This window comes from Gastrolobium bilobum, unplaced genomic scaffold, assembly GCF_033153095.1.
Source record: "Gastrolobium bilobum isolate Gb01-03AN ecotype WA unplaced genomic scaffold, APGP_CSIRO_Gbil_v1 utg60503, whole genome shotgun sequence".
NCBI classification, from domain to species: domain Eukaryota; kingdom Viridiplantae; phylum Streptophyta; class Magnoliopsida; order Fabales; family Fabaceae; genus Gastrolobium; species Gastrolobium bilobum.
The window spans coordinates 204,408-217,151 of NW_026896511.1; the positions used below are offsets into that span (position 1 = coordinate 204,408).

General features: G+C 33.6%; 2 protein-coding genes across 2 annotated transcripts; one reads left to right on the forward strand and one right to left on the reverse strand.

The window, feature by feature from the left end:
• The first annotated feature begins 426 nt into the window (after positions 1-426).
• Positions 427-1,646, forward strand: LOC133300161 (uncharacterized). The gene is made up of 3 exons (XM_061499663.1): positions 427-701; positions 825-871; positions 1,286-1,646. Exons 1-3 carry the CDS (start codon positions 485-487, stop codon positions 1,415-1,417), a joined length of 396 nt encoding a protein of 131 aa, XP_061355647.1. The 5' UTR covers positions 427-484; the 3' UTR covers positions 1,418-1,646.
• Positions 1,647-5,853: 4,207 nt separating this feature from the next.
• Positions 5,854-6,933, reverse strand: LOC133300152 (protein SOB FIVE-LIKE 5-like). Its single transcript, XM_061499651.1, has 4 exons — positions 6,535-6,933; positions 6,329-6,412; positions 6,161-6,237; positions 5,854-5,881 (listed from the first exon to the last, which is right to left on the reverse strand). The coding sequence occupies exons 1-4, from the start codon at positions 6,931-6,933 to the stop codon at positions 5,854-5,856; spliced, it is 588 nt and encodes a 195-aa protein (XP_061355635.1).
• Between the last annotated feature and the right edge of the window lie 5,811 nt (positions 6,934-12,744).

Sequence of the window (12,744 nt, forward strand, 5' to 3'; positions counted from 1 at the left end):
CTAGATGTCGAGTGCTATCTCCGTTCGTCCACACCATATGGACTAATGATAAAGCATCAACCTCATCTCTTTGCTTATATATTAGTGTATCTAAATATTTGGATTTTTTAATTTAATGTTTTTCAATAAAAATTGGAATTTTTTTTAGGCTAATGAATATATTTAAATTAGCTCAAGAGCAAAACAACGACTAAACATTATCTCACTATAGGATCAGATACATGAACCAATCTACGCTAATTAATGAGCTCTATTAAAACCAAAATTTCAAACATTGTTTAGAGTTAACTTAGCTCAAAAATAAAATGAGAATCTTTTTGAACCAAAAAAAAAAAAAAAGTTTGGTTTCCGTTATTTACATAATATAGTCCCTAAACAGATTGACACGTGCTGTAGTGGCTCATCTTCATTATCCATTCGCTATAACTCTTGGTTGTAGTTAAACAAGCTAGAATAGATAGAGGTGACTAATGAAAACTATCTGATGAGTTCAATAGGGCAAAGCATATTGATGGCACTAACTGTCACAGTAAACAAGTATGCTTCATCCAATTTGCAAGCAGTTCATAGAACACAAGGAAAAGCAGCAACAACCACACCCACCTTAAGCACCAATGTGGGACTTGGAAGGAGAGGACTTGTCTTATCCACTGTAATTGCCACCACCCAAGTACCTGATCCTAGGACCGATCTTCTTAAAAGTATGCATAACTCTCCTCGTTTGTTTTGTCTTGAAATACTGGTAGTGTATCTGCCCTACTTCTTAACAACTTGTAGTGTGGTCTTGCTAACCCAAAAAAACTTTGTCATGAAATTGTTATCAGAATATCTGAAGAAATCAGAGGAAAACAAGGAGAAAAATGACAAAGAGGTAAACAAGTGACTAGCTAAATTCCTCACATGTATGATGGTGTGCATTTAAATGTTAGAAAATTAATAAATGATGCAATAACGTTTTTGCTAATAGACAGATTATTTTCAAGCCCAATCCGTTTAACATGTTTTTTTTTTGTTTTTTCGTATACTGATACTAATTACTTTTTTGAAGCGAGTTAATTACTTTTTTGAAGCGAGTTGACTCGCTGTATCCTAATAAATCTTAGTCGGGCTTAATTACCGGTTAAAGTTCTTCGCCCCTCGTTAATGATATATTTGGTGGAAATCGAATTCGAATTTTCTCGCTACCTACTCCATTTCATGTTGTCTCTAGTGTGTGCATGAATGAGCAGAAGATGTGAATTTATGTTGTAAGCCGTGTTTAATTTTTAATCACATTGTGTAACAGAGGCTGGAGAGTTATTACAAGCGTAACTACAAGGATTACTTTGAATTGATGGAAGGAACTTTGAAAGGAAAGAATGGGCAACTGTCAGACACAGAAAAGGGTATCCTTGATTGGCTTCAAAAGAACAAGTGAAATCGGTTTTCTGAATTGCTAAAGTTGTTACTTTTTAGTCATCTAACTGGTGCTCTGATGACATTGAATTTGCTTCTGTAGACTGTAGCTCCACCTTTGAAATTGTACATTAGATCCACATAGGCACATTGCCCGGTAGATTGTGATTTTCTGTATTCTTGAATTCCACCAAGTACAGTCATTTCAAGTAATTGACTTTAAGTTGACATTGGTTGGCATCACATTCCTTTAATAGTTGTTGAGATATATAGTTTCACATTAGTTGTATGTGCAACTAATGTGGAGTTTACAAGGTTTTGGGCACTCCCACCCTTTGAGCTAGCTTTTGGGGTGGTGTATCCCAAGGTTCTTTACATGGTATCAGAGCGTTCGAAATCTCATCGCCTCTCACTTTCTTTGTAGTGGAATTTCCACATGTAGGTGGGCTTGTATGTTGTCCACCCTTCAAGCCCAGTGGGCTCTCGTCTGAGGGGGCGTGTTGAGATATATAGTCTCACATTGGTTGTATGTGCAACTAATGTGGAGTTTATAAGGTCTTGGGCACTCCCACCCTTTGAACTAGTTTTTGGGGTGGTGTATCCCAAGGTTCTTTACATGGTATCAGTATCAGAGCCTCGCCGCGCCCCACTTTCTCTTGTGGCGTTTCTTAACACAGGTAGGCTGGGCCTGTTGCATTGTCCACTCTTCAAGCCCAATGGGCTCTCGTGTGAAGGGGCGTGTTGAGATATATAGTCCCACATTAGTTGTATGTGTAACTAATGTGGAGTTTATAAGATCTTGGGCACTCCCACCCTTTGAGCTAACTTTTGGGGTGGTGTATCCCAAGGTTCTTTACAATAGTATATTGAACCACAAAAACTTCATTGGCTCCAACAATTTCAGTCCTCTGGGGTTTCTTCTTTCTTTCTATTTTTGATTTGTTTTATCTTGGGATATTCGGATATGGTGGCAGTTTCTTTCTTGCAAGATGCGTCACTGAAATTTGATAGACTCTGAATAGGAGAGAGCAATGGTTTGTTGCATAATAAGATAAACCAATTTCACTGCATTGACATGACTTGTTCAAAGGACAAGAAAATATTATTGGCAAGCTAGGGCCTGAAAGTCACCCCCCGAGAAGATCAAAGATCTAAAGTGACTGAACTACGGATTGATTTGGTTGGTGTGTTCCAACATTACTTATATAGGTTCACCAATCACCATATGCATTCATTTCTCACTTTTGGTCATCCAAAGTCAAATCTTATGATCATTCTTAGCTCCCAATTTGGGAAATGCTTTATACTGTGAGAACTTCTTGGTAACGTTGTCTTTGACACAGTGTGACTTGCATAGCCACCAGATCTCCCATTATGTGACTTTTGGTTTGCATATCCTGCCATGACTTTGAATCAGTTTGACAGAGCCTACTTGGTGCTTTGGAGATCAATGTAACTCTGTTTTAAAAGTTAAATTTCCTTTATCAAGGGTCCACATCGATATATTTTAAGTCAATTTTCTAGCAGTTTGTATCTGTGTGATGAAAAAAATTAATCCATGTTTTCCTATCTTTTGATGATATTTTTCGTGATATTTTGATTTAAAAAATACACACAAAACAGAATTATGAGAAAGTTATTTTTCGAGTAAATTTCTTTCCAATGTACTACCAAATATGAGATTATAGGAAACTCACTTTTACTTTTCCAAACATATAAAAATAATCCTCCTACCATATATATAGGTTTTGTTTGTATTCACATTATGAACTATCAAATTTATGGGCACTCACGCAGTTATCCAATGGACATAGTTGGTTTTCTTAATGAAGTCCACAAGTTGTAGATCAGAGAGTAAGGGTCCTGTATCCTACATGTGAAGTCCAAGATTGAACAGTAGAAATCTACTATTAGTTTCCAAAACAATATCAGAATTGAAAGGAAATAAAATACCTTTGTGATTTGAAAGTTTGACTATGAAGCACCGACATACATTGGTAAGTAACACTTGTAGCGAAGGAGTATCGGACATGCTTCCAAATCACTCCTTGCACATCCTTAGGACAAGTGTTGGACACTCCTCACTCGGTGTCTAATTAAAAAATTATTTTTTATTGGCTAAGGTTTGCTACGATTAGGTTTGCTACTGTATTAGAAAGTTGACTAGAAATTAAGCATTGTGCTCCCAAACCCATAACATGGGTATATGCAGTGACGTGATGAGTTAATCTCTCCTAGTGATCATGTCACTGTTTGTACCACATTCATGTCCTTGGCATAGATCTTTCAACCCGCAGAAGTGCAGAAAGTGTTGTCATGAGAAATGGGAACATCCAAATTATATTGGCAATGGTCACATAAATAGGAGATCAGATGATAGACAAGTTTTTGGAAGCAAGAAATTACCCTCTTTGTTACAAGGATACTGAGAGGGGTTTGGTTTGGGTGGTGGTGGTGGTTGGAAGGGCAGAATTGTTTTTCCCACACCCTTACTCTTATCCAATTTGATGGAATGCAGCTGGACATTAAACTATCATCAATTTTATATTGTTTTCTCTCTGTGGAAGTTATTGTGTTTGATTTGTCTTTTGGTTAGCTTCCTCTATTATTTTAGCCTTTTCTTCAAATTATATATAAGAAAACAACATGTGGACAGAGATTAGGATTTTGTCATACTAAATTCTCAATGCCATCTTTTCTTTACCTTTTTCAACCTTTCTGGACTTAACAGGAACTCTGACTAGGAATAAGTAAAGGAATAAAAAAATCAAGTGCACAATTTTGCATGCCATCAAGTCCTATGACAGCTTCCAATCAGACAGACATAGAGGGAGCAAACCTACATAAACAAACATCAAATATCATATATTAAAAAAGGATCCTTCCAAAAGAGATAAAGTTGATAAAATAAACAAAATGGGGCATGTTCCTTTTGGGTCAGGAAGATCTCGGGCAGGATATCCTGAACTCAAAAGAGATTTAAAGAGATACATATGAAATATTCCAACATGAAGATTGACATTTCCTTCTCATCTTTCTACACTGTCCTGATTGCCCATCCCTCATAACCCTATTTATCATCTTTTCTCTTTCTGGAAGCAGGTCAAGCCTTCATTTTGAGTCAATTGGAAACACTTGAACTTTCACTTTCAGAAGATGGAGCCTTGTCTGGACTCCCCCTAACAGTCATAAAGGCCTTGTCCTTTTTTATAAGGAAAACTTAAAAAAAAAAAAAAAATTATAACCACGGCTCTTTGTACTAACATAAAGATCCAAATATAGATCCTACCTAATCAATAAAGCATCACATAGCCTTTATCTGAATTTTTTTTTTTTTTTTTGCATTACATGAGAATTGAACACACACCCTTACACTACATACATTTAACTCACGGACTCCACCACTAGCTAATCCTAGTGGATTTTATCTGAATTATCTTTGATTAGAGTATCAATATATTTAGTCGGGCAGCATTTAATTTTATCTTGCTTTACTAAAAAGAATACATAAATTTATATGAGTAAAAACAGGAAAATTATCCAATTGAATTGTCAAGTGCATAGTTTAATTTATCAGTGAAATCTTTTCAACTAAAAGGAAAAAAACTTTTTAAAAATTATTTTATAAATTGACCTTATCATCTTACTCATATGCTTTCGGGATTATTTTAAAAACTTTTGATCTCTTTGGTATTATGAGAGTTGCAATTAGGAAGTTATATTGAAAATTTTCTGGGATTGTTAAAGTGAGTAACAGCAGATCACTGCCATCTTCCATACCACGGTAATCCTTGGAACATAGTCCTATGGATTTATATCGTGCATATCGTTAAGAATAATAGACAAATTAACAGGAAGATTGAGTAACAGATTGTTAACCCCAATCGAGATTGCAATTATCTGTTGAATAAATTTTGCAGGTACCTTTGCTAGAAGATCTGCTCTTAGCCTCTAACTGAACTTAACTGGGAATTAAACTCTCAATGTGGAAAAGTTGTATTTCATTACGGGGCTAATTTTATACTGCCAAAGAAAAATAAGATCGTGTTATTACATTTTTAAAGCGACCGAACCGAATAGAGCAATTAAATATTTATTAATTTAGGTTGCAAGAGTTGGTAGTACTGCATTGCTTATATAAATTGAGCGTGGGGCTTCATCAAAAACAAGGAGTGAGCATGCTTATACAGAGCCTAGCCTGCCTAACTTCTCTATATTGGAATCATCATTCATTGACAAGAAAATTAAATTTTGGAAGCAAAAAAATTTATTTCTGACTTGTCCTTTCAGGTTGTTTCCCACTGCATTGACAAGGAAAAGAAAAGAAGGTTACATGGTCCCTATTGATATCTAGTTACTTCTACACCGTTATTCTCCATCCATTGATCTTCAGTAACTTCCACAGCAACTACTTTAATAGCTGAGGCAGCCATTAGGAGAACTCATCTCATCTTTGCCTCATCTCCATTTCTTTCCTCCATACCATCTGCTAAACAAAAGAATGCAAATGAATTATCAAAACCAAAAATTAGAATTCTGTTGGGCTATATAAGTCATTGCAAGTAAAAAAATTTATAGTGCACAGAAGAAGAAGAAAAATTTCTTTTTGAATTTTCTATCCATCTTCTATGCACAATATGACATATGTCTTATTTTTTTTTTGTTAAATCACTCTCCTATCTAATATTAAAATTATAAGTAAAAGATATACTGAAAATTCAGTGCATCGGATGCACCAAAGATTTGTTCACAAGAAGAAACTTACTTGTTGCCTTGAAGTTCATTTTTTGATAGAGATGGTTGTAATAAACCGAAGTGTTCTTCTTGGAATGAGGATCTCCCCTGCAAGAACTCAAATGGTTTTAGCTATGCCTTGCCTGCTAACAAAGTGTAAAAATGATTGAAATAAAAAGAAGAGAATCAAGCCAAGTACCTCAAAATAATTTGCAGAGAAACCTTGGGAATAATTTAGCATGCTCCCTGTCGAAGTTTGTCGGTTGGTCCCAGTAACATCATTCTGAAAACCATTAGTAACAAACACATTGCACACAAGTCATTATTTTTTTAAAAAAATACTCAACAAAAAAATTGAAATAGTAAGCAAGCTCAAACTCTTGGCATTCAACATCTCAAACTTACAGTGGAGATGTCAAACACATGAGAGCTAGCAGTGTCATGAAGAAAAGAGGGTAGATGTTGATTTTCACGGTGTTGATTCTCTTTAACTTTCAGCCTCTTTGTACCACTCTTGGCCAGCTTCACTGCTTTGGGTGCTGAATAAAAGCAACCATTATTATGTTCTTCATTGAAGCAAGCCTCATCATCTGGGATATGTGGAGGCCCAGAAGAAGCATCAGAAACCATGGACAAGTCCTCCTCATCCCCAGAGTTCTCATCTTTGACTCTTTTGTCTTTGTGTTCCTCATAAAATCCATCAGTTCCATCTATAAATCGATTCTGGTTAAGGAAAGAGTGTTCGAGGTATAGAGTCCAACCAGACTCACACCCACTACTGCATTCTGAAGCAAATGCATTCATCTTCTTTTTAGCTGTCAACTCTCAAAGAAAATATCAAACAGGTTTTTTTCTGGTTTTCTAGCATATAGGATTAGGAGTCTCCAATTTATGGTGAAAGAGTAGTGGTAAAAGGTTGAAAAGATTAATGGGAATATTTTATCAAACTCTCACACCCTATATATTAACGGTATAACAATGTGTCTGTCCTCTGTAGTTTTAATTTTGATATTCACCAAGTTGGATAGAAACTAAAAGAGTGGATAGGTGGTGGATAAAAACAAGAGAATCAGACTCAAATCCTAGACTAGTTTTGTCCTTACCCTCCTCCAATGCGAATGAATCAAAAGTGCCAGTTGGATGGGTTATAGTGGGTGCATGTAGGAGAGAGAGAGAGAGAGAGTCACAACAAGTCACAACCCCTTCACATGCTAGACAGCGAGGCACTGTGTACCCTCTTAACAAAACAGGGTACACGTCCACTTCCCTTCTACAGTGCATGGACACCTATCCTTGGAGCAGTAATGCCTCTCTTTCTCTCTATCTACACTCACTGCGTGTTATCCCAATTTAGCGGAAGAAAAATAATATATGGTTTATGGTTATATAGTAAAGGGTGTTGTTTGTATTTGGGATCAATGTTTGAGAAAAAAGTTATTCTCCAAAAATGGATTTTATTTAGTACGTCATAAACCTGTTTCATAGTCTAAATGTGGAAAAGAATTATTCTGTTCTGATCATAAACAGTACATATTATTTGGTATCACATGCAGTACTCCTATTTTTCTTTTATGTGCCCATCATGTGTGGTGATTAGTAAATGCTCTTCTGTGGCTTATACTACTATTTATGCAGATTGCAGGCCAAAATGTACTAGTCATTTTTTTATGTCCACCTCATCCTTCTAATAAAAACACCACCGCTGCCACTCATTTTTTTTTTGTCTATAAATTAGCTTTAGGCAGAACTGTATAATAAGTGGAGAGTGTAAAAAAATTTTGGGCACAGTGCAGTTGACTGGGATTTTATGAATCCACATGCTACCACATTCACAATTCTTTTCTCCTTTTCAAGAATTTCCTCTACCAGGATTCAGAGTCATGTGGGCACGTGTGCATGATATACATATATGCGAGGCTACACTTCCGTGTATTCAAACACATGTCTGCACGTGCATATGCACTTCTATCTAAATCCTTTTTTTTTTTGGTACAAAAATCTCTCTTATTTAGTAATATTAGGGTAAGAGAAAAAAAAAATTCTCTAGCAAAAACAATAAAGATGTGGTGATTTTTCTCTCTCTCTCCTAGAGAAATTATTTTTGTGGTGTTGCATGAGATTTATAATACCCATTAGTAATATAGATTATTTATAGGGGTTTGCATTTATCATTTAATATAATATAAAAAAAATTTCTACACACAATATTTTGTGGGACCCACATTTTTTCAAGCAAAAAAAAAATTACGACACGTAAAATGAATCTCTATAACATTACACAATCATTTTTCCTTATAAAACCCTTATTTATAACTGCTAATTGTAAAACTCTTCTTTTAAAACTAAAATGGGTTTCTCTTCTTTTTTCCTTTTTTCGATGCCCTAATTAACTTATAATTTTAAATACAAGGGAAATGGATCGTATGATGTGTAAAAAAACATGATATGGTCATGTGGAAAGATCACAACCATATAAAGGTAAATCAACGGTTATGATTTCGTAACTACCTATTTTATCATTTTTTTCTCTCTCTTCCTTTTTTACCATTGATCTACCTTTGTATGATTATGATTTTCCACGTGACATGGTCATGTAAATTTGGGTTCTTAAATTTCCTAAACTTATGAATAGGCCATTTCGTTTTTGTAAATTAAATAAAAGTTGTTCATCGTTTGACTTGTACCCGTTGACTAACAATCATGTTAATAATGTCTAATCTATTCATACTATTTTTTTAAAAAAAATTATTTTAATTTAAAATTATTTAATAATTTGATTTTATAGAACTATAAAAAATAAAAATAAAATATAAAATGTTTAGATTTTTAAGAGAAAAAAATGAGTAAATATGTTTTAAATTGGTAATCAACACATGTAAACCAAGGGATAATTGCTTTTAGTTTAATTAATGGGATTGACATGAAAGTCTGTTTATATATTTTTGCATGTTCAAAAAGTTCGTTTTAGTTTAAAATTTACGTGACTATTTTAAGACGAAGTAAAATTTAAGAAATGTCTATCCTTTTTTATATAAAAATTAAAATAACTGTTGACAATCAACCTCGACAATAAATGAATATTATCATTCGCAACATATGGGCATTGATTCTTATCTCTTAAAAGGTGTTTATGCACGTGATGATGGTCAAATAAGAGCAGCACTACGACATACTAATTAACTTGAAGACCATTTAAATAACGAAGGAAAAAACATAAGAAACACCCGCTAAATCTCATCCCTAGAGCCAAATAAACAGGAGATTGTATGCTTATAAGGGGTTCGTTATTTTCAAGTAATTTAGTGAATAATTTAGTTAGATGAATAACTAATTATATTGTTTTTAAGTGGTTTTAATTAGATAAATAATTAATAATCCATACTTTATAATTAATATAAATAAGGGTTCACTTTTTCTGCAGTTACTGCAGATAAGTTATCTGCAGTAAGCCCAATACGACGTCGTTTTGAGGCGGAAATCATGGTGTTTTTGTAATTTTAATTTATTTCAGGGTTATAATAGTCTTTATATTTATAATTTTTTAAGATTTCAATACCAAAATGACGTCGTTTTGGGAATAAATGCAGATAACTTATTTGCATATTAACTGCAGAAACATTTTTCCCTATAAGTAATTAATTTGACAATTGGTTAATAATATATGTTAGCCTATCATTAAGAGGTAGGGTAGTCCGACTCCAAATAAATCCATTAACACTTTTGAAAGAAAATCATAAAAAGAAGATGGAGTGTTAGATTATTTGAACTATATAATATATGAATCAAGATAAGATCAAGTTATCACAATCAAAGGGTGCTTCATCATATGCTTAAATTTTTAAGTTTGATTATCCTATTTTTATGTACAGAAAATCAACTAAAGATAGGTACCGCCCTACCAGTCATCAAGGTTGGTTGAGCCACCCGTCATTATATTAAAATTTGATACGAGAACCAAATGGTCAATGTTTGGTTAAAAACAATAGTAAAAAATGAAACCGAAATTATTTGATCCAACATGGAAAGCAGAATTAACGAAGCTTCCGTATTGATGAGGTTTGTACTTATTTTTCTTTATGGGTGAGGAAGGGATATGGGTTGGTGATTGACACTGAAACACAAGGGAGCAACCCTAAGAACCAAAAAAGCTTAAATAATGCAAATACCACTAACATTATATAGTATATATGTGCAATTTGCAAAGGCTACATGACTTGGCTAGAGACCACTGATTGACCACACGAGGGCCAATAATAATGCAAAATAAGGGTAAATAAAACTTTTAAAAGCCATGTGCATTTTTTTTTTTTTGCCTTCGATCGCTCATTATCAGTGGCCAGTGGGCAGTGCAACAAACAAATCTAATATCTAAGGCTAGTGTAAACATTATCAAACCTGTCCAAAGTGGAACTTCCCAATCGAGGGCATCATAATTTATTTATTTTTCTCTTGCTTTTGTTTTACTATTTCAACCAATTGTGTATGTGGTTGTGGCCTTGTGGGCACCTATCTAAATGCACCCCAGTTCAAATCCAGCTCATATATGTACACCATAACTTTACAATTGCTGATATGGGGCTTCTAGACAAGCTCTGGCACATGACTATCTCGAACCTAAGTCCCCTTTGAATAGGTCAGCTTCCATTAGCTGGTAATTGGTAATCAAAGCTACATTTTATTTTATTTTCATTTTTTACAAATATAAACCCACAGTTTGGTGTCCTTTTCTTAATTTCCTCAAATATTCACTATTCCCTGCAGTATGCACAGTGAATATTAATTAATGACAAGGAAGAACAAACATGTCACTTGTACTCAGAATTAGCAAGCCCTGATACCAACCATATAAAAATATGGGCTAGAATGTGTTTGGGACCGCTGGATGCCTACTCTTGGGCCTAATACCAGCTGGTCAATGGTCGAATTCATGCTTTAATAGTTTAATAATTAAAACCATCGATTTTTGTATGCATTATTCAAAAACAAAATATACTTCTGTTTATCATTCTTTTAGCTCTAAAAAGCACGAGTCGATTACATGCCCTTATCAAAAGGTCCTCTTTAATGAGTTCGAAAAATATCTACCCCGATTTGCAGCCAATTATACGATGAGCCCTTCGTTTGCATGCACGAGAGAAAATAAAAAGTAAATAGCATAATATATTTTCCCTTTATATATTGAATGAAGATAAAATATAAAAAAAAAATATAATTACGTAAAATGGAATATATATATATATATATATATATATATATATATATATATATATATATAAACTAATCATTTCTCAAGCTGGCGGAGATAAAGTTATCTCCGGCTACTAAATCATAACCGTACAAAGATGGATCCATGGTGATAAAAGAAGAGAGAGAAAAAAGAAATCATAACCATTCAAAAGTGAATCAATACATATAAGAAAATAAATAATCAAAATGACGTAGTTTTGAGGTGGCCGGAGATAAATTTATCTCAAGCAGCTTGAGAAATATTTTTCCCTATATATATATATAGGGTTTTATAAGAGTTATGTTGTAGGAAAAGTGATTGTGTTATGTTATAGAAATTCGTTTTACGTGCCGAAGTTTTTTTTTTTTTTTTTTGCTGCAGATCCCACAAAATATTGTGTGTGTAGGAAACTTTCTGTGGTCATGTTAAATGATAGATGATAAACTCATATATATATATATATATATATATATATATATATATATATATTCTTATTTTTGTATATAATGAGATATAAATTTATATCATTTTTATTGATATCGCTCTGTACACACTTTTTATGAATTCTGTAAATAAATAATATAAATATTATTTTTAAAATTAAGTTACTCGCATCATTCATACTTAAATTATTTGAAGAGCTTGCCATGTTAGGTAATGATTAATTAGATTTAAACACATAATATTATTTGGCTTTCAAATATGATAATCGTACTTGTTTCATGGTCATGGGCTATATAAAAAGCTAATAATTCTTTGTTGAACTTATGATCTGGAGTATTCCAATATGGCAAATGTAACTAATTATATATGTATTCCTTTAGATTGACATATTCTGGGAAATTTAAATCTTTAATTTGAAGGGGCAGCATAAAAATTAATATTCCACTTTATGTATTCCTTTAGTTAATTTATTTACGGCATGACTTCAAAAGCGGTACACTTCATTGTTTTTTGAGCATTTTACATATTTGCATTGGGAAGCAATACAATGATATGTTGCAGAAAACAAGACGTGTTCTGGACTTCCTGCTTGTGACCTTTTCTAGTGAATGTAGAACATTTGCTTGATAGAATTGATACTTGAGAATAAGAACAATATATCCATGCAATAAGGTTGCCACCCAAATGGATTGGACTGCAGTTCCTTTAATTTGTTCTACAACTCACCGTCCCAAATTCAAATTGAGCCCATAGTAGACCCATTAGTAGTGGAGGATTATTCCAGCTATGGAAGAAATAGGCATTGGTTGCGGAGGTAAATTTTACAATAAGAATCAGTTTAGTACTTCTAGGAAAATCTTAATTAAACACAAGATTTTCATTTAAGATTAAGAGTAAATACCTTTTTTGGTCCTCAGCAAATTTTACGATGCCCGTTTTAGTTC